Genomic DNA, 24,635 nt, shown 5'->3' on the forward strand with positions numbered 1-24,635 from the left:
GCGGCCGCAGAGCAGTGGAAGATGGCCGTCGCGTCGGGCGGTGGGCGCCTCTGGCCTCGCGAGCCCCACCGGCCGCTGCTCGCCGCCCTGACCGCCGCGCTGCTGCTGGGCTGCGGTCGCACCGCCGCGTCTCTCTCCTCTTCCTCGCCCTGTCGCCACCGTGTGCCCAGCGGCGAGGAGGTGGGACCGCCGCGGAGGGGCGGCGGCGGGGGTCGGGGGAGCGGGAGCTCCCGCTGCCGGGGCCGTCCCCTCACGGCTGCCCCCGGCGAGCGGCCCCCGCGGCGGGGGGAGGCGGGCGGCGGCTGACCCGCGCGGCAGCGTGAGGGGAAGGGCGGGAAGGGGCTCGGCGCGACGGCGGGCGGGCGGGAGCGCTGGTGGGCGGGAAGGGGCGAGGAGTGCGGGGCGGGGGGCGCCGCTGCCCCGGCCGCCCGCCTCATCCAACAGCCCGCGCCTCTCCCCGCCAGGTTGTCTACCAGGTTCCTCTGAAGGAAAATCACGTCCTGAAACGAAACGTGGATCAGCAGCTAAGGATTAAGATTATATACGATACAAGTGTGGAGGAGTGAGTATGATGTCGTGGCAACCTTTTTTTTTTCCCCTCCCTCCGTACCCGAGAATGGAAATCCTATTGACTGAGCCTTGTTTGTTTTGATTCTTAAATATAGTTTGCCACCTGAGAAAAGACACCTCATAAAGGTATGTCGCATTCACATCCCCTTTTTGTTTGTATGTACCCTGTCACGTGGATGGAGTTAAGTTTAAGGCTCAGTGTAATTCTAAGCTGCAAATACCAGCAATTTCATGTCTTTTAGCCTGGGAAGCCGAGGCTTCGCGTGCGGGTTGTGCCTCCGTTCCATACTTCCAATGCTCCTTTGAATGTTTGGCAGGTGTTTGCTGTATCCCAGAGTGCAAAGATTTCAGTAAGCAACGTGTATAGTGTTTAAAGCCTCTTTGAAGCTGTACCTTCAGATTAATACTGGCTCCCTCTCATTTTGTCATTCCAACAAAATACAGGAATGCTGAAACAAAGTATTTCCTGAACATGTTGATACCAATTGAACTTATTAGGAAGTTTTCTGCTATTCTGCTGTGCCACAGCATTTGGCGAGTTTCATGTAGCTCGGTAGTTAATGCTTTTAGGGTGAGTTACGTCTGCGTTGCTACTAGGTGACTTTTGTTTTTGTTGTATTTAGAGCAAACTTTTTCCCCAAGCTGTATCTTATTTGGAGAAGACATTCCAAGTGCGCAAATCCACGGGTACTATATTACTAAGCAGGTATGTGGAAGTTTTTTGAAAACTGCTTGTTATATTCAGTGTTTAACATTGTGTTGTACAGCCTTCAAAATAAGAATAGAATAAGAGTGTAAGAACTACCCTCCTGAATCAGGCCAGGGACCCGTCTGACATGGTGGTGGTAGTAGGTGCTGTTTAGGGAGCATACCGAAATCGGCCAGCCTTCTGTGATCAACATTCACATTTGTTGTATCGGAGATGTTAAAGGGTATATGTGCTGCCTGTTTCCTTTTATATGTACTCCCATTTATGAATTGGTTCCTAGTGTCTCTCTCTCAACCTGTGAATACTCCATTAACAGCTTGAAGCGTTATGTCTCCTAGAGCAGGGTACCTTACAGTCCTGACCATGGAAATTGCATTAAATACCTGTATTCCAGCGTTGTTGGATGCTGTAAGACTATTCCACATTTCTTTTTACTTATCAAAGTGCTGACTGTCTTTTGTGTTTTATTGAAGGCAGTGTGCAACAAACCAGTATTTAAGGAGGAAGGCTGACCCTCACAGATACTGCCGAGGAGCCTGCGCAAGCCATACGAGGTGTGGGCCAGTTATAGTTCCCGAGAAACACCTCCAGGTAAACTAAGCCATCCAAGTGCTTCCTAACTATTGAAATACTGTTGTTTGTGGAAATTAGTGAAAAAGTTAATATCGCTAACCGTGCATAAGTGACCTGTTTGCGGGAGATCACGGAGTTTGAGTGACAGAATAGAACAACTTGAGTTAGTGGAATTTTCTTCAGTTTATGCTGTTGAACCGAAAGTTGAACTCTACAGAGGGGATGAGAGTCAAAGCTTGTTACATTGTTACTAGTCACTGTATTGTTCACCTTGGTCAATGAGTTCATTATCACAAAATTGATAGTAAGTTGATTATTGTTTGGGTTTTTTTAAGACCTCACTTGAAGAGGTTATCTGCTGAACCAGGAGCATGGTGCACGAAATGCTTCTAACTTGTGTTCTTGCATGAATTTTTGATTCAACTACAGTATGTGATCAGCAGATTTCTTTCTTTCTCTTAGCTTGAAGTTTCAACTATGGTATTAAAAAGATACCAGTTAACATGTGAAATGCAATTGCTACTTATGTATACTATTTCTGTAAGCCAAATATTTCATTTGTAGGAAATAAAGGGTGCTAATTTGGGGATATCTAGCTTGGCAAACCCTTTTTTCTTTAAAAGCTGCCACTTTCCTGGTGTCCAATAAATCAGAAGAGCTCTTGATTTGAAAGTTATTCCTTGGCTCTGGTTTTGTTTACTGTCCTCATGGGGAGTTTTCTCATATTCCGCTGTCTTACAATGGGATTTATTCTTGGCCTCAAACTAATTGAGTTTTGTCATGCAAAATTTTGGTCATAGCTGGAGTATTTTAATTATTCCATTTGAACATTGTCAAAGCAATGCAGGGTGCACAATGAAAGTGAATGGCACCACGGACCCACTGGCTTACCGGATCAAGAAGGTGTTCGAGATGCTGACTTTGTACTTTATGTTAGTGCTCTCACTACTGAAAGGTGTGGCCATGAAAACATCATTGCATACGCAGCCTATTGCCAGCTGGAAGCTGAACTGGACAGGCAAGCATTCCCTGTTACAAACTTTTTTTAATTAAACTTTCTAGCATTTTAAATGTTTAGATGTGTGTGTTTGTCTGTGTTGTATAATATAACAAAGTGGAAGTCATTATTGAAATAGACAAGCACTCTTTATGTGAAACCACACAGCCATCAAGTAGTGCTTAACTTGTAAAGCTGAGGCATTTTAAGTCAAAGCTAATCCTCCGCTGTTTTTGCCTAAATTTTATCTCAAGATCCTGTTTCTGTTGAAACCAGTGTCAGACTTACACAAATTTAAAGGAGAATGCAAATGTTCCTTACATGGCGCTTGTTTCTAGTTCCAGGTAGTCGTTGTAACAGACACTTTGTACCTCTGTAGTGTCTTGCCTAAAATTCAGATCTCTTATACTGTTGTCACTAATAGCCTGTGCAGAATATTGAATATAGAGATTGATCCCATCCCATCCTTTCCTGTTTCAACAGTAAACTAGTCACTGTATTGTTTGTTTACACGATGTTTCTAAATGATTGGGGAGGATGTTTGGAAGGACTTACTTTTACATTAGTCTCCATTTTCTTTTAAATCTTCTGCCTCTGCAAGTGAATATGACTTGAATTTGCTAATACTTTACTGAGAACAATTTAATTTTAAAACTATCTTCCAGGCCAGTAGCAGGATATGCTAACTTGTGTCCAAATATGATTTCAACGCAAGCTCAGGAATTTGTTGGCATGTTGTCTACAGTGAAACATGAGATCATCCATGCACTGGTAAGGACTGATGTTATAAAATGCGTTTCCCTGAAATTTGTGCCTGCTTGGTCACATACCTCCAGCTTGTTGCAAGAGAAGGATGTTAGGTAGAGGAAGGCTCTTGCTTTGCCTACTTCAATTTGTCTGGTAACTGCCTTACAGTGGAAGTACTGGCACTTGATCTGCACTGGGTGTGATTAACTCTTTCATGGGATTTGACTTTGTATGTGAACATCTTACCAAAAGTTTCTCTGTGCTTGGTTTTTAACTTGAAGGGTTTCTCTGCTGGACTGTTTGCATTTTATCGTGATGATGATGGAAAACCTTTGACAGCAAGATATGCAGATGGACTCCCTCCTTTTAATGAAAGGTGGGTTTTTGTTTTTGTTTTTTTTTTTTTTCTCTCCATACTCCCATTGAAGGATGTTTTCACGTTTACAACTTAAGATGTATTCTTGCCTGCTGAAAATCCAGCTTGATTCTGTTATTAGAATGCTTTGCCTTTATGTTTAAATATTGACATGTAGTGTGTTTTTTTAGTTTTTGCTTACTTGCATTAAGTGCTTGTATTATCCACGTATATTACAAACCAAGGCAGGATTTCATTTATCAGGAGGCTCGAAGTTAGGCATTAAAATTACCCATGCTTAAATTTTGATGCTTGCTGAATGCCTTACTAAATTGAGACTTGTATTTTCTGTAGTCTGTCTAATGTCAGTGCGGTATATTTTTAAGACGTATATCATTCAAAGTTTGTAGTTATGCAGAAGTGTCAGTGTGGATAGCCTGCTGCATGGTTTTCTGACCTGTTATTGAATGAATAGTTTGCCTCCCCCGCCCCCCCCCTTAATTTAATTTATTGTAGAAATGTTCTTTTAGGATTTTTTTGGAGGTGGAAGTGTAGAGAGGTTTTGGTTTTCTTCATCTTTTTATAATAGCAATTCTGAGGATTTTTATTTCATTTCTTACACTTCTGGTAACTAAAAGATATGTCTTGAGTCTACAGACATCTTTTTAATAATCTTACTCTGGCTTACTGAATCAGAGTTGTGTATATAATGAACACATATCTTGCAGAGGAGAAACATTGCATAGTAAATTTAAACTTCAGAAAGCATGAGGAAGTATAGAGATTATTCATGGTTCTGTTTCTTATGAAGATAAATCTTTACACAGTAGTGTGTAGTTGTGCGAAAGATTTGTAACCAAACCATTCTTCTTGCAGTCTAGGTTTGTATCAGTGGAGCAATAAAGTCGTTCATAAAGCAGTGAGGTTGTGGGATGTACGTGGTGGCAAAATGCTGCGCCATACTGTTTATCTTCTGGTAACTCCTCGTGTAGTTGTAAGTGTGGATTAACTTAAACTTTTAAACTTTGTATACCAAGGTTACAGTCACATTCTCGAGTCATAAATAATTCTTTAAGAAGTAATAACCTAATATTGAATACCCTTTTTCTGAAAGTATGGCCCAAAGGCTATGCGATTAAGACCGTATAATTAGTTGAGAGGGTGTATCCAAAGCAAAGTGGAAAATGGCTGACAGATAATACTACTCATTGGATGTTTTCCTACAGTCCTAGACTTCTAGTACTCCTGTTGCCTTAACAGATAGTGCTTTCCGCTTTTCTCATTTTAAAGTTCATCCTATTTTCTACTTTTCTCCTTAAAAGCATTGCTTTAATATTTTTCTAATTTTATTGATTACAAAATAATACAGTTAACTTTTTGTCATGCTCAAAAAGAAATTCCTCAGGTATTCTTGGAAATCTTTCTTGCTTTCCATGCCTCTGACTCTCCCTCTGGCCTCCAGCATAACATGCTTAAGTGTAATAGCTTGGCACTGAAAATAAGTTACAGTGTTAATCATGTTTGGCAACAAATAATGTTTCTTTTTTACTTTAAGTCTAACACAGTATGTAGAGCAAACTTGGCTTAATTACCCCTGTTCTAAAAATTTGCCATGCTGGTCAAACTGTTCAGAGCATTAAAGGTGCTCCTGGGTAACACCACGCTGACAAGGGCTCTTCTGACTGTGAAACCATGGCATTGTTGTGATGCCTCTTAAGATTTTTCAAATATTTTGTAGAAAACACTTCTCCATGCAAAACTAGCTGATAAAACTGAAAAAAACCCCACTGTTTTTTCTTGGAAACATTTGACAGAAGTAGGATTGTAGTGTTTCTACATTGCTTGGAACTTTTTGTTGGTGGTGTTTGTGTTGTTTTTTCTTTTTAATATGGTCTTTAGTGTGTGCTTGCTATTCTCAGCTAATTATGTTGCTGTTTTATTCTTGTAAACTTCCATCGTTTATTTCTAGGAGATAACTAAACAGATTGTTAGGCTTGGTGTTGGGGTGCTTGCTGGCTTAGTCAGCCTCATGAGTAGGTGGTTTACATTCAGAGGAAAACAAGATGGCAGAAAAAGAAATGCTGAAATACTTTAAAAAGATAATTCTATAACATGAGGACTGCATATGGGTATCTGTCTCAATGTTTTGAGAATTGTGTTGAAATGTTTTCTTTCTAGGAAGAAGCGCGAAAACATTTTAATTGTCCAATTCTAGAGGGAATGGAGCTTGAAAATCAAGGTGGCATGGGTACTGAGCTCAATCACTGGGAGAAGAGATTGTTAGAGGTTAGTGCTACTATTGGGAATGGAGCCGGATGAGGGAATATCTGCTCCCCCTGACTTCATTGTTAGGTTTGTAGTGGTACCTACCTTGAAAATGCAGGTGTATCAAACCTCACTGAAATGTATCACAATCAGTACTAAACTACAAATACTTAAATGTCTAATTTCTAGATAAATCTTTTTACCTTATTGCTAAGTCTCATAGTATAGTTTGAAATAAGCTTGATTACTAAAAAACTAGACATCTACTACCTTTGTCTGCCAGTTACCCTTTTAAGAAGATATGCTTGCTCCCTGTTTATGGGAAAGGGGGTATTCCTTTTAGTCAATTCAACTTTGTCACCCTCTGCCTCTTATCCATTGAATATTTGATCTCTCTGGCTATTCATTATCTTGACTTCATCTTTGTGTGCCCTGGGGTTAGGTTTTCCCATCTCTACTCCAGAACCTCATCTGATCAAGGGAACACTTATTTCTGTCCTGACATTTAAGCTTATTTTTATTTATAACTTTGCCTTGTGTGATATTTTTGCAGAAATACGCTTCCTTGTTACTGTTGTATGCAGCAAGGTAAACAAGAAGGGAAATACTTTAGGATAGACCTCTTTGTGAAAGTGATCTTGAAAATTATGTATTTCTTGAAACTGAAATTATTGGGTTTTTCCTGCTTTTCAGTAACCTTTAGTGTGGAACAATAGTTTAAAGCCAACTAGGACGAGTGCCATTAGAATGAGGATAATTTTAAGGATTGAATAGGACTTTAAAAAAGGGAGATTATTACTAGTCTCCTTTCTACCTTTCCAGAAAAAGGTTGTACCTGGAAAGTAACATGTATAGGTTGGTTTTGGTCTTGATCCAGCTAAGTATTGCAGAGATGCAAATTTGGTGCTAGTAAGTCTGCTGTGGTAACTCCTCCTAACCACACTAGTTGGAAAGGGAAGGCTGGAAAACTACATGCTTTGAAGAAATAATAGAAATGAGATGAAGTTCAGTAATAGAAATCCCAGAGCTGTGTAATTAAAGGTGAGTGACTTGTGCTGTAAACCTGAAATTTATAAGATGGAAACAACTAAGCAGGAAAAAGACACACAGGTATTAACAGTTGCCAGTTACAAAGTCATTAGGGAACTCGAAGGTGACAGGAGTTAGGTTTTGAGGATGGTGTGAACTTGCTTATTTTTAAAGGAGATGGAAAATTCCACAACTAAGCTAATAAAGCTTCCTTTGGAATGCTGTGTTCCTTTAGTCATGTGTCCTGTGCACCTCACTCCTGAAAAAGACTGCTAGAAAGTCTAGGAAAACTAAAAATCGGTCTTGCACAAGAATATTAAATGAGCTTGGCCTTTATCTTACCAAAAGGAAACAGAAGATGTGGTGTGATTGCTACTGATAAATATGCTAGGAGAAGGAAGAGTTTTATTTTACCTAAAGAAAAACAAGTACACACTGGTCATGAATAAGGTTTATCTGGAATTTGGAATAAGGTTTCTGACTTCTAGAATTCTGAAGCTTTGTAGGGTGGAGTAGGGAAGGGAGTTGCACTTTTGATCCCTTTTATGAAAGAGGTTGGGATTTGCTTTTCAATGGTAAGAAAAGACAGGAAATAAAATACTTTCACAGTAAGTTTTCAGTGACTTGCTAATAGTAACTGGTAACTTTCAGAATGAAGCAATGACTGGATCCCATACACAGAATCGAGTCTTTTCCAGGATCACTTTAGCATTAATGGAGGACACTGGGTAAGAATTAATAAGAATGGGAATGTTTTTTTGGTTAATTTGTGGTTTTCATTGTATTGATTTTACTTGGAATTGATGCACTTGTGCTTATCCATCTGCAACAGTAGATAATTGGTGTAATTAGCATTGTTAGGCAAGGAAATATGCCTAATAAGTTAATTCTTCTTCATGCATTTCAAAATCCATCCATTCTTAATTTAGCCTTAATAAACCCCACACATTACATGCACTACAGTGTTGTAGTGTCTGTTTTCTTTTTTTTTAAATGTCTTCTCTGTTGCGTGCAGTACATATTATTTTTTTCAGCTCTTCTTGTAGATAGAAACATAAATTGCCTAAAACTTCATCTTTCTGTATATGTTGTTCCTTTGCAGATCATAATGCATTGCTGTTGAAAAAATAAGCAATAAAATTTTCTTCTAGTTCATTGCGCCTTGAAAAATAGCGGAATTGTAATATATTGTGTTGTAGGCAGAAAGGGATGCAGTTTCCCTTTTTCTTCATTTGAAGCCCTTAAGGCATAATATGAAGTTCTTTGAACTGTTTTATTAATTAGAATGCTAGTTTCTGAAGTAACTCTATTCTCATTTCAAAATACCATTACAGCTGGTACAAAGCAAATTACAGCATGGCAGAGAAATTAGATTGGGGACGCAATAAAGGCTGTGACTTTGTAATGAAGAGCTGTAAATTCTGGATCGACCAAAAGAAACAAAAGTAAGAATACAGTCTTTTAAAAAAAAAAAAAACAGAGAGGAAACCCTAATGCTTGTTTATATTTGTCCTTCCAGTGCAACTCAGTAAAATGAAGTAGAGGTACATACAGGTTAACAAGGAATGCTGTCCTAAGAACCTTCAGAATGCATGGAAAAAGGGGCACACCAAATCTATTAAGAGCAGAAGCATCCCCCCCAATAAATACCAAGCCAAACGTTTTAAGGTGTAGGATGCATTTAAACTAGAAGAGGGCTGTGCTTTATCTGAAAGTGTTTGCTTTCTTATCTTGTCTCTTTTAATTGGAAATGTAGCCTGTGTCGCTTTGGTTACTGGATTGTACTTAAAGCAACAGAAGGAAGTGATAGGCATCTTCAAAACAAAGCCAGCCTTGTTTGTTCTTACAATACTCATAAATTTCTAGGACACAGCTGCATAGGGAGCTTGTTTTGCTTGTGTGGTTTTTTTCTTTTAAAGTTTACAAAGCAATGACATTAAATGGGTGAGTGCATTGTAACTTTGTTTGCTGGCTTGATATTCTTTAAATTAGAAAGGTCATAACTAGACAGATAACATTAGCCTCCAGAGAAGTCCATGCTTTGTGTGATTGACAGAGTGTGGGGGAGAGTGGGAACAGTTTTGACTGACTGCTTAGTTAAATTATGAAAAGCAGGTTAAGTGATCTAATGTGATTTTTATTCTTTTTTTTTTTCTTTGAGGAGGCAATTAATCAGTCCATACTGCGACACTTTGAGGAGCAATCCTTTGCAGTTAACCTGCAGACAGGACCAAAGAGCAGTAGCAGTGTGCAACTTGCAGAAGTTTCCAAAGCAGTTACCTCAGGAATATCAGGTATAACAGCTCTTATTTTATCAAATAACTGTTTTTATCCTTGTGCTTTGCAGCCAGGTGATTACATTTGTTTCACTTTTTTTCTTCTGAATTAGTAGATGAGAGTAGATATTGCGAAAAATGTTTCCTTAGTTTGTTATAAGGAGTCTGGAGGCTGAAAAAAAGCCTTGTGATCATAATAAACAATAAGCATGTCACTTGGCCATCTAACCAAATATCAGATGACAACGTTGCTATATAACAGAAGTCCCCCAGAATATTTTATTTGAGGTATTTCTTCACCCAGTCTGCTGCCTTGTGTCAGTGTATGCTAAGAAATTTGTTCTGTTTCATCCCAGAAAATGCTGTGATTGCTGGGGCAGGGGCAGGAGTGGGGAGTGATATATGCAAATGTGAATCTCTGCATTATTTAAGTATTCTTTAATACTTCTGGCTCATCTGGTTCATGGGTATTGTAAGTTGCTGTTAATAGCATTCCTGAGTAGTAATAGTTGATGTTCTTACAGCTGTAGTGATTAGTTCTATTTAAAAAAGTTGTACGCTTCTCTTACGCAAACTGCTTCACTACCTATTTTGTTTTGCAGTATTTTGACAATCTTAATGGAGTACCAGCAGAAGAATTGCCTTATTTTGGTGGCTCAGTAGAAATTGCTGACTATTGTCCCTTTAGTCAAGAATTTAGTTGGCATTTAAGTGGTGAATTTCAGCGCAGCTCGGACTGTAGAATAATTGAAAACCAACCAGGTCAGTCTTCAAGACTTTGGTATGGCATTTGAGAGACTACATTTGTTAATCTGGAATGGACTTCCTATATAATCTAATATATAAAAACTAATTGGATGCAAAATTAGCTTTACACTGCTGGCTGTGTAAAAGCTGTGTTGAGGTGAGAAGCACAGCACAACTACCTTGTACACCTAGGAAACAAACACTCACATCTAATACAAGAATTGCGTGAGAGCTGGACAGAAAATAATGCCAAATGATCCAAATATAAGACAGAGGGTGGGGGTGGGTTAGTTGGTTGTTTTTTGAGTCTGAAAAATAGTTCTGCTTTCAGTTTTTGTAGGTTTTTTGCTCAAGGCAAGGAGCTTTGCAAATTACCAGAACATGGGCTCATCTCCTAGGGTAGTGCACAAATACTTAATATTGGAGAGCTCCGTAATACTGTATCATATTACCTGTCTGTGCAGTTGTCTCAAAAACAAATAAATGCCCTCTGCCCTCAAGCCAGCAGTGACAGCCAGCACTCCCTGGAGGCAAACATATCTACATAGTTCTGATGGAAGGTGTTTGCTTTTTCTTTTTTAATTTGGTTTTGTTTTTTTTTTTAATATTGGGTTTATTTTCACTTTATATTCAAGACTGTATAATTCCCAAAATTATATTATGATTCAGATTAATGGTCTGAAGATTCCAAAAGTAAATCTTGAATTGCGTGGGGTGACATTGACTAATTATAGCATATTAAGTTGATGTGGACTTCGTTCTCCTAGTAAGTTGTAATTCAGTATATTCTTTCTACCTTAGATCCTACCAAAAACTATGGTGCAGAGAAATACGGACCAAACTCTGTATGTCTTATTCAGAAATCTGCTTTTGTCATGGAGCAGTGCAGGAGAAAACTCAGTTACCCTGACTGGGGTAGTGGATGTTATCAAGTAAGTATGTGTTGGGGTTTTATATATATATATTTTTTTTTAAGTTACACTAAAGGAGCAAGTCGGGCATAAAATATGGGCCATCACTGTTTGAACTTTGCACCTGGACATGGTACATCTTCTCTGCCTTAAATAACTAGATTATATGACATGCTTTGAAAATATCTTCCAGCAGTAAACTTGTAGTTCAGATCACACATCAAATTAAGTGTGTGACCACCGTGATGGCTCATGTGTTGCTTTCAGTCTTGCTAGGGACTTCATCTGTCTTACCCCTGCAACACTTTCTCCACAGCTAAGTAGGAATACTTACATTGGAGTCTTCTGTTGTTGAAGCTTAATGTTAATTAGTCACTTTGATTTTTTTCAAAGGTGGAAAGCACTGTGCACGCGTCACTCTTCATTATCCTCCTTCTCATCAGGACTGTCTTGCTAAAGGTGTCGCTTTCAGCAGCCACACAACTCTAAAGTAGTAGTCATTAGCAGAAGCCAAATTTTACTCGTTCTCAGTTGATGATCTGCATAGTTGCATGAGAAGAGTACAGGCAGTGCTTGAAAGCAGTCTTAAATGAAATAGTTTCTCTGAGTGTGTTACAGTACTTAAAATTAATCTGTGCTCTAATACCAGGTATTTACTGAATGGGGTATTTACTTACTGGAAGAGCCTTCAAACACCAAAACATATTTCTGATAAATCATAATACAGACTTGACTTTTATTCTTTTATTTTAAGGTTTCTTGTTCTCCACAAGGGCTGCACGTTTGGGTAAAGGACACCATGTATCTATGCAGCCGCTCAGGTCAGGTGTTAATGGTGAGCATTCAGATGAATGGCTGGATACATGTTGGGAATCTGATCTGCCCAGCCTGTTCGGACTTCTGTGACTCCTGTCCCCCAGAGCGGGATCCTCCACCTTCTAACTTCACAAAACCTGCACCCATGGGTATGTTGCCTGGTTTGCTGAAATTAAACTTTAATATTAAATGTCTGAAAACTCTATAAAAGTTTGTCTACCCTGGCTGTTGGGGAACAGAATAGGAGGGCTGTGGTGTGGCTATTCTAAGATCCTAAGCATAGGAGTTAAAGGAACAGGCAAAGGGGCCCAGCTTTTTGCTGTGCAGTCATGCAGCACAGCAGCTAATGTAGGAGAAATGTATCTAAAACATAACTACTTCATGTTGTATCTCCTTCTGGTAACCCTCCCAGAAATGTAGCTTTAGCCTAGCAACGTAGGAGAAAATCTGATACACGCTTTGAAGGCCATATCATTGTTACAACCTTCAAAATTATCACCTTGGTGGAAAGGGAGTTCTCGCTTGTTTGTATAACTTCCCATTGACAATGTTAATGCTGTAGTGCAGAACATGAAAGGTGTCAGTTTGCTTTTTAAGGGAGGAAAAAAGCTTAATTCACTGAGTACCAGTTAATGTTTTGTCAAGAGCAGATGGCTTTCTAAAAAGCCAGTTGATGAAAGAACACTTTTTTTTTTTTTTTCACTACTGGCTTATTTTTAAGCCTTTAAAACCAGTTCTTTAATTTTTGGACGTGCTGTCTTGGACTGCAGTTTTCAAGGAAAAAATAAACCTGTTTAGTTTACCTGTACACTCAATTCTTTTTTCAAAGTGGTCACTTGGGTTTCTGTGTACCATTTCAAACAGTTTTGTTTTGTCTCAGAGATGGCAACATTTCAGTGGTTGGTGGAGTGAGTCCTGTAAGTTAGGTTTTAGAATGAGAAAGCTGTAACCTAGGAGGCTCACACCTTCTAGCATTTATTTCAATTCATGTTTGTTGTGTGTGTGTATATATATTAAAAAAAGGCTTTTAGCTGTGCAAGTTTACATTTGTGTCCATGGTTTTCTTAAGCCTCGCAGCCATATGATTACCTGACACATGGACAAACTGCCTGATTTCTATATTGGATTCCTTCCTTCCCCCTTCTCTCCTCTTCAGCTTGGTGTTTTGGTGGCTTGGGGTTTTATTTGACTTACAGCCAATACAGATCAAAAGTATTAATAGAACAGTCTTTTGAGAGGTTTTGAAATGCTGTTTCTCTGCAGTCATGGCACAGGGAACTTCCTGCTTATTTCTTGCAATATCAATAAAATTTTCTCATTTGTTCTCCTAATTGCTATTAGTGAAGGAATGCAGAAATATATTTAATTATAAAGGGAATAATCATGTTATTTGGTTGGTTTGAATTCCTAGCCTTGAAAGCTAGAATAAATCTGTGCAGATTGCTGCAAATACGTTTTGCTCTTCTTGTGTTTTAGTGTTCTCTTTGTTATTTTATATTCTCTTCCCTAACTATAATATTTATGTTTTATGGTGTTTTGTTTTCTTTATTTTAGACTTATGCTCCTGCTCGTCTAGCCTGGTCGTAACCCTTTGGCTGTTGATGGCTAACTTGATTCCCCTGCTAACAGGATTATTTCTCTGCGCATAGAGTTAAACACGGGGCAAGATGATATTCAGAGATGATACGCCATCATGTTGCACTCCTTACTGTGGAGCATGGAGGGCTTTTTGTCTCCACAGACAGCTGTCTTCTGCTGAATCTCGTCTCTCCTGGCAAGTATCAGTGCAGACAGCAGTCCAGGAGGTACTGACAAAAGCAGCCAGAGTTTAAGAGGAGGAAAATTTACTTTGTCATTTCAATAAGTGCCAGTATTTTCCTGAATTGCAACCTTTGATGATATTTTTTTTTTTGTTGCATGGTAGCTATGCCAACTGTGTTAGACTACCTGGCAACTTGGTCAAGATTTGAAACAAGAATTATTCTGTAATAGAACTGAGGGTTGTTATTTTATGTCCTCTGTGTGACTGGTAGCAAGGCATCGTCAAACTGGAAATATACCTCAGTGGTTTAGTCAAAAGCCATGTAAAAATCAGTTGTCATCACTGCTAATAACCCAGGCCTAAACAGGTGTGGGGACTTTTTGTTTGTTTTGTCAATTCTTATAGTTTATGGGGGGGGGAGAAAAATAATTTAAGGGGATAGACTAATGGTTGACAGTTGTCTCCACAACTGGATTCTGCAGCTTTGAGGCTTCTTGGAATTCATACTAGTTTGCAGTAAAGTGGCTAATTCCTGGGACTCACTTAAACCTTCTTACATGCACAAACTGGAATTTCGGACTGGTAACTAAGATAACTGTCTAGAAATCCCGTTCTCATTCAGTATGTGCCAGTTCTACTGTGAAATTTAATACATCAAATGACTGAATATTCCAGATTAATTTGCTAGGCAAATGCATTTCAGTACAGACACCCAGTCTGTAAAATTGGGATAGGATTTCTGATTAATTTTGTTGGTTTGTTTCTTAAATGGCGTTATTATTTTTAAAATAGTGTGAGCATAAATGCAGCTGCTCTCACTTTTTGTTGTAAGGCAAACCAGTAGTGGTGGCAGCTAGAATCTTACAGGACCTTATTGACTTCTCTAGACCAAAAAATACATTGAATGTCTAAAGAAAAGTCTTAATTTTATTTTTTCCTTCCACTTTTTCTTAAAATGTAAATACTATGCATTATTTGAGTATTTGTAATAAGTTGAGAATCAAACATTTTGAATGCCTGAGGGCACACCTTGGTACAAAAATAATCGCCTGATGGACAAGATATATGAGAGGAACAAAATGAGCAAAATCTGTCTAGCTGAGGACAGCTGCTCTATAGGACACTTGTAAGGATGTTTATATTTGTTTCTGACTCTATAATGTGTTACAAACAATTCTGTTTGGAGTGAAAGAAGCTTATGTGGTCCAATCTGTTCTGTCCAGTTAGGATAGTTTTCATTCTTGGAAGAGTGTTAAACTTGAGGGAGTAGATGTGCCTGGTGCACTAAAAAATGCAAATATAGGCAGAAAGATGATGTTAATTTGCTTCTTTAAACGTGCTGTGATGTGACAATTGTGAGGGACTAGGTACCTTTCTAAAATGAAAGGTGGGGGGATGGAAGGGGGTATGGAGTAAAACTTCCTTAGCTCCAATGAAACTTGTTTAATAATAGGACTTCCATTGTAATGGTAAGAAAATATTTGTACCTACTGGACTTGTGAGGTTTTATGGATTTTTAAATTATTATTTAAAGAAACTCTTACAACACTGCTGAGGTGCTTTAGGTGCTAAGCTGCAACCTAAAACTGAAGGCATCACAGTTGAGAGAGTACCTTGCACTGGGCTAGTTCCCCTTAACTGCAGGTTAAGTTTGCTTTGAATTATACGAGGCCTAGGCTAGCCTTAAATAGGTGTTTCTGAGAAGCAATACAATTTAAGAATGAAATGCTTTAAATATGTATATGTTAGAATTAAACACTCAGATTAGTACATGAACACTGATTACATCAAGATATGCACAATCAACAGTTGGTGTAAATTGATTCCTTGAAAGCGTAAAGGTTTGAGAATACATCTTAGGTCCCAGAGGCTGATATTGTATTTTTTGTCTGTTGTGCAATAATACAGTTTAAATGGTATGGCTCAACAACAGTGCTTTTGATACTTGAAAAGAAATTATTGGTTATTTTTTCTTACTGTGAAATATTTGCACTGTCTGAACTTTCTGGTTAACTTTATAACTTAAAATTTTTTACTGGTGTTAATTTATTGTGCTCAGTATTTGATATGCTCATCTCCTCTCTTGTGTAACTGTGAAATTTGTCATATTTAATTGAATATTTTATCTTCTACACAGTTGTTTATCTTGAGGGCTTTTATTCTCTCTTCTTGAGAATTAACTGAAAGATCACTTAAAGTTGATGCTTACCTACTTCTGAATTGTATGTGCTAATTAAAGGATGAGGCTGTAGCGCATTGTACCTACAGGGAAAAATCGATCTGCCTGTCAGAGCTCTTGTGGTCAGATTCACCAGTACCTGCTGAGTAGCTGCATCAGTGAATCCAATGAAGTAAAACTATTACTGCCTTAATAATCTGAGGCTTCAGTTGTAATTTCTTCGACGTGCAGCCCTTCAGCTGGCTGTGTACTGCAGAACTGGACGTGACTTTGTGGAGTCAAGGGGGAAGGTACTTTAGCTGGCAAAATCCAACATGTTGCATCCCGTCAGTGCGTTAGCAGCTGTAGCTTTGTTGGAACTGCCAATAAATGTGTCAAGCTTAATTTGAAGTGAGAATGAATTGGTGATGGTCAAAAAGAGTATTTGAGTAAAACTGACTACCTCAGTTCTGTTTGAGTTAAGCTTCTAGCCTGCTGCGAACTTCCAATTCTTAAGATGAATTAAGTAAAAACATGTCTCAGGTTATTAAGAGCAAAATAAATACAGTAGGAACTATAAGCCATCTCTGAGTGTAGAACACAGCTTAAATTGTAGCTTAAACCAATCAGTTCCATAGCCTTAAGTAGTTTTCCCTATAGAAGTCAGTATTGGTATTTAAATACAGAGTTTGCAGGCAGCTACTTCAGGTGTCCTGACTATATTGTGGCAAGTCCACCCTGCTGGATCTCTTATATGTGAAACCTTTGAAATTTGAAAGCCCAAATAAGCCTTTCTGTTTTCACCAGGGTAGATGGAGCATACCTCAGGAACACGTTTTTCTAGTGTTTCAGACAACTACGAGGAGGAAGGATAGCTTGTGGCTGGAGCATGCAGCAAGTAAAATTACATTGAAAAGCAGGCAAGTCATTCCTCTTGAAGTGAGTTGAAGTCTTGGGAGACTGTCACGGCCATGGATATAGGTTAATTACCAAAAGATAATTTTGACCCCCCCATTAGTTGACTGTCAGTCCAGTGCAGGTCATTTTGCTACTTCTCAGCAGAAAGAATTAGGATGACCGATGTTGCTTAAGAGCAGATGTATCCACAGTCCCTTACAAGGGTCAGTTGTTGTTAATCCTGTCTTGCAAATCTTTCTGCTTGAATGTATTTTGGTAGAGAGGGAGGCGTTTGTCCTTCCTTCCCCACATTTCCTCCGAGTGACTTTCAGCCAGCTAAGCAGGTCAGGGTCTTTCCCCTGCAAGGTTTAACAACCAGCTTTTGCTTGGCTGGCTGAACACATGGGTGGCTGCTTGCATGTATAGCTCTTCAGGACTTGGGTCTATTTGTATACTAAATTATGAGATCATACACCACCAGACTTCCAAAGTGCAAATGTTGCCTTTTTAATGTGAAGCTTAGACCTTGGAGATAAAACACCTCTTTAAAGAGAACTGGCTGACCTTGAACTTGTGTTTCCTATTTTGGTACAGAATGTAAATATAGAACAAACTATTTTACGTAGACTTTGAGATATAAGGGCTACTTTTTGTTATTTATGGAGTAAAAATTTCCTTATCTGCTTAAAAAAAGGTATGTCATAAAGAAGAAAAACTTGTTCATCAATAAACTGTCTGTAGAAAATTGACCCTTCTTGTCCTTTTCTTTGAGAGCTGATAATTAGTAATTGCAAGAATGACAGCAATAAAGGACCACCATTACAACAGTCTTTTATTTGATGACAATTCTGATAAATGAAACTACATCAAGTCTGCATATTGATCACTTTGCTAAACTGTTACTTGATACACTTTGAAAGTAAAATGTTCTATGTAGTAATTAGCTGATAAATGACTTGCCAGAAGTTCTGCCTGCTGGTGAAATGAGGAGGTTCCTGAATTCTTTATCCCTTCCTCATGTATTTGATACTTAAAACCAATGCAATATTTTAAGTCTTTTTCCCCTTGAAGCGGAAGATCACAATTCCCTGTTTTGTGGAAAGGATTTGGCCACCTGATTCCCATTTCAGTGGAAGGAATGTTGGTGTTGCCCTGCGGAGCCCTGAGCCATTGGCTGTGACCGGACTGCAGGCTGGCGGAGGTGAGCTACCCTCGCTGCTGTCCTGCAGGCCTCGGTGATGCTGCAGCCGCTGCTGCTCATACCCGAGCTAGCATTGCTAGCTGAGATGGAGAGTTTACAACATAATCACAATACATTCATATGTATCTGTTATTGTAATAAATGTGAAAGACATAACAATATTCCTTTAAAATGCAGAGTGGAGATGATTTTATAATCTAGCTTCTGTGCCGCACCACACCCCCCCCCCCCCCCCAAGCAATATGTCAGCGAATACATAGAGATTGAAAAAAACCAACTTGCCTTCCTCTCTGCTATTTTGGAAAATCGGATAAAGCAAAGGAAAAGTAGGTTACTCTTCCTTTTTGTTTGCCTTGTCTCAAAATAGGACTCTTTCAAAAGGGTATTAAAGCTTATAAAATGTGCCACTGTTCATTTCATAGATGGCTTTAACTCTGAAAAACATCAGGTATGTGAAGTCACCCAACTACAGCTATAATGTTTAAAAAGTTATGTTTCTAAAATTAATGCTATTGGTAGCAAAATAAAAAAAAAACTGGTATATGAACCAGTTTGTGTCTAAAATCCAGAAGTAGATAGATCTCTCATCTGGAGTATAAGATGCGTTGCTTAAGGTACAGCAAGATCAGGGTGTTAGTCTGCAGTCTGGAAGGATGTGAGGAGCTGCACTGGTGTCAGCTCAGGGGAGTTTCCCAGCGGAATTAAAATGCAGCCCAGTTTCAAATGCAATTTTACAGGATTTCTGTGCGTCTATAGCGGTCATTTTGATGCATGTATAAAAAGTCAAGTATCACAGAGGAGTTTTCACTGTTACCTGTTATATCCTTAAAACAGTAGCATCGCACAAGCATCTTCCTTGTTGGCTTCCAGTTCTCCCCTCTCAGCTAGTACCAATTAATGAGGATGTCCTGCTGAGAAATCTAACATAAATGTATTTGGTAATTCCAAACTTTTTTTTCTGTATTTCAAGGAAATTTCATGAATTTCAAGTAAGTTTCATGAAGGTCAGACTACTACTGAGAATTCCTAGTGTCCTGAATTTGAAACAAACCAACCACCCCAAAAACCCCTTCTTTCTCCTTTCCCCCCTACACCTTAAACTGTTTTATTTATACATCTGAACATTCGTGTGTGTTTGAGTACGCGAACAATACCTATTTTTTCAGCGAGGCTTACACTGGGAAACAAAATCAAGGAAGGACCCCATGTCGCAAAACACAAAAGGTTATTTGTGTGTGAAGGGAATTATGGAAAGCCAGCATTTGCCTATGTGATTACATCTTATTGCTGTCACGTTTTTTCTACTATAATTTTTCTGTTTGGATGAGGTCTTCAATTTTTCTGTGTCTTGTGCTGTTTTGTAAGTAATATCATTAGGCAAAATGTTAAGGGTGATATGAGCTAGGTTGAGCATTTGTTATGGAAACTACGAGGAGAACTGTTTTCAATCAACAAGAAAGTAATTCTAGGGAAATATCTGCGTTACTAACTCAAATCAAATACTCTTACATTTTACATTTGTTTCCTGTTCCTTAGGTACAACATTGAAATTAAAGGCAGATTTATAGGGTTTTTTTTCCCCTTAGAATGAGGATACTGAAATACATTCTTTGTTGCTTTTACAGCAAGTCTTGTTGCGCAACGTGTTTCTCTACTTTTTTGCTGTGGAGTGGACAGAAGTCCTGGGAAGATGAGAATGCAACCAGGTGAGGAGAGGGGATCTCTAAATGTGCTCTGGGTGGTTCTGTAAGCACGCGATGAAATCCTGGATTGACTGACCCTCATAGCAGATCTTGTAGATGGTTGTAAATAACGGAAACCTAAAAAAAGCGTACAGCAAGGAAAATAATCTGTAAAGTTTATACAAACATTTCTATTCCCTTTATAATCTGGGGGGGGGGATCTTTCTCTCTGTTTCTGTCACATTAAAAAAAAGTGAAAATGTTTTCTCTTTACAATGTAATTTTAACTTCGAGGTGCCTTTACTGGAAGGCTATATAGGACAGTCAGGAGGAACTAAGGGCAGTTCTTAGGGGTGATGGCTGAGAAAAGCTGTTTTGGAAACAAAATTCCTATTTAGTATTTTTTATTTACAAAAGATCTTGAATTGCATATCCTCTTCTTCCTCCTGTGTGCAAAATGCATGTATTATTTGCATTCGTTACTGATATCTAAAGGACTAAAAAGGATGAAAATGTCTAATTGTTTTCTTTTCCTGGCTTAAAAGATTTTCTCTCTTTTACAAGCTTAGTCATTATGTGGTAAAAAATGAGTCCACTCAAAGACTCGGAGCTGAGCGTGTAACTAAGTGCAATTATAGGATACTTATTACATCAAGTTTTGATTTAAAGTTCATGTCCTGTTGAGTTTAGCTTTTCTTTTCTCTCTCATTTTTGAAAAATAATGCTACTCAACTCTTCTGTATCTGTTATAATTCTAACAGTCGGGGGTTTTTTAGTACTCATTTAGCGGTGTTTGACCTCTCACTACTGCTGATATATGAGAGGGAATGGGATGGAGGGAAGTTTAGCTCTTCTGTTGTGTAAGCTGAGACAAAAGGTTTCAAATTATAAATAATCTTACATCGTCCCAAACAATTAGAAGTACTTTTTATCTCTGCATTATTGTGGCACTAAAGCATTGGTATCAGTGCATATTACCTAATTAATGCATATAAAATTTTTTTGATGAGGAGTATGCTCCCATATTTTATACTGACATAACCTAGTTAATGTTTGCACTGAGCAGTATGGCTGCAAGCTGTAACGGTGATACACTGAGAACAAGAAACCCCTTGACTCACAGACTGTGTTTGCAAGCTGACTCTGTATGGCCTTTAGTCTTGTTTAGGGGGACGGGGATGTCTGGGTAGTTCCTTCAGAGTATTATTTCTTTTGTTTCCTGTATGTCTGTGGCTTGTTTCTTCTAATACCATTTAGCCTTCATTCCATTCTACTGACCATGGCAGTGAGGAGTCAAGCTAGGCTGAGCTCTAACGGTGGCCCAAGATGTAGAAAGCAGTTATTGCAGAAAAGAACAACATAATTAAACACAAGTTAAGGAGGTTAAGAACTCATCATAATTTGTTGTTGTTTTTTTAAATCAAAGCACTTACTTATCAAGCATATTTTTCTGTTTCAGAATCTTGTAGACTTCAGCTGAGGTCTGAGGACCTTGCAGCTTTTGTCCATTCAGCATTTCATTTTCCAGCTCCTCAATGGACTAGAAGAGAGGAGACTTGATTATTTGGATCAGAGGGGATACTGCTGTGATACCAGCAGTTATCAAGAAGGTAAACAGCTAATGATAACTTTGTAAAATACAGTAGGACTTCTTCATATGTTAGTGTAAAATATTTCAAAATCCTTACCTTTCCTGTGCGAGCAAAGGCTTCTGCTACTTTTCTGTTGCGTCCCCCATAGCAGGTAGTGATTAGATCAGCAACACCACAGCTTTCCAGAAAAGTGGCTATTGATACCGGTCCCCTGCAGAACATCTTGGCAAAGGCCACCATTTCCATAAGGCCCAAGCGTATGACTGCTGCCTTTGTATTATCGCCGAAATCCAGTCCATCGCAAAAGCCAGCTCCCACTGCTACGATGTTCTGAAAATGGTTTAGTGCAAAATATAGAGGAAAAAAGGAGACAGTCAGGCAAGACGTGCAATTCATCAGCATGCACTGAGCTTTAAGAAAACCCCACAGATCTGTCTTCGCCAGAACAAGATGCAATTTCCAGTGGCCATAGGTTTATCTTATGAAGAAGGTGTTACTAGTTACTGTTGAACAAAAGTATCTGGGCTTCTAGATTTTTATACCCTGTCCACTGTTATTCCTATGGGCAAAAAATCTAAGCAGCTTGTTTAATGTAGCTGTATTGCAATCACGTAGTACCTATGCAAATGATGTTCTGGTTTTCTGCTAGTTCCAAGTTGGGACTTGCTGACCTTTCTGTTTTAACTATTTAAAATATCCCACATGGAGTCATGCCTTTCTAGGTTTTCTCTGTGTGTCTCTAATTGAGACAGGCATGGGTTCTATGTGCAGATGCTGCAGTACATCAAATTCTGGTTTTGCCTGCAAAAACAGTCAGTAAATTGCCTTTTCCCACAGTTTTAAACAAATCTTTTGGGATCCTAAACATCTTCATTACTCCTCACCATTGTCCTGCACACCTTCCTTCCCAACTCCTGATTCCCAGCCCCTAAATAAGTCCCCAAATAAGTGTTCACTGTATATGAGTAATATGTCACCTAGTACTGCTGTTGAAATGTTTGCTCAAGACACGCACACGCCCAGCTGCACATTTTTCTTTTTTTTTTTTTAGCAAAGACAATGCCAAAGCAATGATTTCAAGAGCAGCAAAGATTTCCCACAAAGCAGAAACAACCTCTCTGCTCTGTTTCTTCCCCCAGTTCCAGTCTATGGGCAAAAGCAAAATCTGGGGATATTTGGTTTTGTATGAAAACAAACTTTCTGTGTGTAAGGTTAAACAGGACCAATTCTTTCCTTGCCAGTAATCCCCCCTCCTCCAAGGAAAGGTGCATTATTGAGGTACAAATAATCGAACCTATAAAAAAGTACAAAGGATCACAAGCTAGAGTCACTTTAAGCACTTTTAAAAGCAAACTCCGAATCTCACTCAAGTGCTTCCTCATTGGAAACTTGGTGGGTTTTTGTATCGTTTCTGATCCAGCCTGGGATCTCCACATGGGCATGGCTGAATGCCACACAGGCGTGCTGCCAACACAGAGCATTGCTTCTATTGCAAACTTACTAGCAGGCTACTCAAACTAAGTTGAACTACTTGAAATAAGTTATTAGTGGGAGCTACTATATGTAGTAAGAGTCTTTGTTCTATGTGCTTACAACAGGCAGACAAGAAAATACAGTGGACTAAATTATGCCCTCAGAAGATAAAAATACAATTATTTTGAAATGTTTTGCCAGCAGTTATACTTTTAAGTAAATTTCCCTTTTTTTACAGGTTGGAAAACTGGCACTTGAACTACACATCTTGTCTGTGCTCACTCAATCACCCAGTGGCAGGACTCAGACCCTGTGGCTTACAGAAGACTCAGGTGAGGGTAGAATTTGGCCCTAATGAAAACGTTTTGTTTTGAAATCACTCACTTTTAAGGCTCCACAGATCTCCACTGTATCAGAGTCAAGCACCACGGTAATCCTGAAATTGGGGGTCTGCATTAATTCTTTAAAGATTTCCCCTTGTTTTTCATTTTTGCACCCTGTGGGAAAGGATGAAAATTAGAGTTTTTGCAGAGTTTCAGAGTACACACAGTTAACTGAAACCTGAAATGAGGTCCTAGGGACCACTTTAGGTTTTGTTGTCCCAGAAACTGGGTGTTGCTAAACAAGAGATTCATGTGACAGCAGTTGCTGCTGCTGGAAGCCAGTGTTAAATGTATACAAGTCCCAGGGTATTGACCAAGCATCCCTTAATAACACTTTAAAGGGCTTAAAACTAGACAGCCTCTAATGCAGCTTTCTGCCTGAGAAAGCTTGTATAACCACAAACGGTAATGTTTACAAATCACTTTGTACAACACAACGGTATAATTGCTGCTTTGAAAATGTAAACTGGTGTAATTGCTAAATATTATTATGGGGCGCAAATGATTAATGCCCAATTAATTCCCAATTATAGGGAGATCCACAGATGACTAAGTTGAATGTTGGCACTGCTGGAACAGGTTTGTTACCAGTTCTACAGAAGTCATGCATCATGTTGCTACAGTGCTTGCCCTAGGTACCAAGAGCAAGGGTAGAGAGAGCCCTCGCTGGCAAAGGGGCTGGGGTCTGCTTTTGTCCGAAGAGCCCATGGCCAGCTGGGCAAAGACTTTTGACTGGAGTTTCACTTCACTTTTATACAAGGCAGCTTGGTTTCCTTCAGAGAGAGAGCACAGCAGGGAGTTTTATTACCCTGAGGCACTGCACTCTGCTAGCTGTGGGGTTTCTGCCCCATCTCATGAGAACCTTCGGGTCTGCTTCTTGTTCTTCGCAATAATTGATGTTGGGTGCTACCTGGTCTCCTTGAAGTGGCTGTTTCTGGGCTCTGTGGCTTTCCATGAGGACACAAACAAGGGGCAAAGCTCTTCACACAGTCATCTTCACAGCATGGCTTCAGACTGGGCCAGCAGAAGTTAAATTCCCCCCAAGAAAATGAATATTGCTCAACTCTCCTTATCATATCCAGTCCTATCTGTACCTAGCTGCTCTGCCAGAAACAAATGCCCAGCTGGTACAGTTTTCACTATTACTGTAACATTTGCAAGACAAAGGAACAGTATTGCAGCAACAATTTTGGGTTTGTTTTTTTTTTGAGGGGGGTGGTGTTGGGTGTTTTTTGGTTTTTTTTGCCTTCCCTAGCTATGGAAGGATCTAACTTTAATTTTGACTAACTTCAAAAATCAATGGGTTTTAAAAACTACTGGATGAACTTTCCAAATCAGGTCAAACCCAGTTCTGGGAGGATCTGAAGCTATGCCTTGGCAAGCAGCCTGAATGCAAGGGAGGAACAGAATGTTACTGGGTTTGGTTGTTGGTTTTTTTTGTTTTGGTCTTTTGGGTTTTTTTCAAGCAAAGATATTTGAAGATGGAGAAATA

The 24,635-nt window shown here is 39.1% G+C and overlaps 2 protein-coding genes across 4 annotated transcripts in view; one reads left to right on the plus strand and one right to left on the minus strand.

Moving 5' to 3' along the window:
* On the plus strand, positions 1–24,557 carry LMLN (leishmanolysin like peptidase). 3 transcript variants are annotated; one of them, XM_040604041.1, is made up of 21 exons: positions 1–180; positions 465–562; positions 666–696; positions 1,194–1,276; positions 1,753–1,870; positions 2,692–2,870; positions 3,515–3,620; positions 3,878–3,972; positions 4,828–4,945; positions 6,130–6,237; positions 7,897–7,973; positions 8,580–8,690; positions 9,407–9,539; positions 10,124–10,283; positions 11,070–11,200; positions 11,934–12,144; positions 13,550–18,013; positions 19,639–19,719; positions 21,155–21,305; positions 22,999–23,092; positions 23,677–24,557. In XM_040604041.1, the coding sequence occupies exons 1-17, from the start codon at positions 22–24 to the stop codon at positions 13,642–13,644; spliced, it is 2,013 nt and encodes a 670-aa protein (XP_040459975.1). In that variant the 5' UTR covers positions 1–21; the 3' UTR covers positions 13,645–18,013; positions 19,639–19,719; positions 21,155–21,305; positions 22,999–23,092; positions 23,677–24,557. The 3 variants fall into 3 exon arrangements, with proteins under 3 accessions (XP_040459975.1, XP_040459974.1, XP_040459976.1); XM_040604040.1 differs by having other exon boundaries at positions 13,550–19,719; XM_040604042.1 differs by having other exon boundaries at positions 9,410–9,539; positions 13,550–19,719.
* LOC121092665 (glycerol-3-phosphate dehydrogenase [NAD(+)], cytoplasmic-like) overlaps positions 17,627–24,635 on the minus strand; it is a 16,656-nt gene continuing 9,647 nt past the window's right edge. The window contains exons 5-8 of the mRNA XM_040604046.1: positions 23,145–23,257; positions 21,384–21,617; positions 21,129–21,235; positions 17,627–19,833 (exon numbers count right to left, since the gene is read on the minus strand). Coding sequence (XP_040459980.1) covers positions 19,737–19,833; positions 21,129–21,235; positions 21,384–21,617; positions 23,145–23,257 — 551 coding nt within the window. The 3' untranslated portion in view covers positions 17,627–19,736. The remainder of the gene's footprint in view (positions 19,834–21,128; positions 21,236–21,383; positions 21,618–23,144; positions 23,258–24,635) is intronic.

This window comes from Falco naumanni, chromosome 8, assembly GCF_017639655.2.
Source record: "Falco naumanni isolate bFalNau1 chromosome 8, bFalNau1.pat, whole genome shotgun sequence".
Taxonomy (NCBI): domain Eukaryota; kingdom Metazoa; phylum Chordata; class Aves; order Falconiformes; family Falconidae; genus Falco; species Falco naumanni.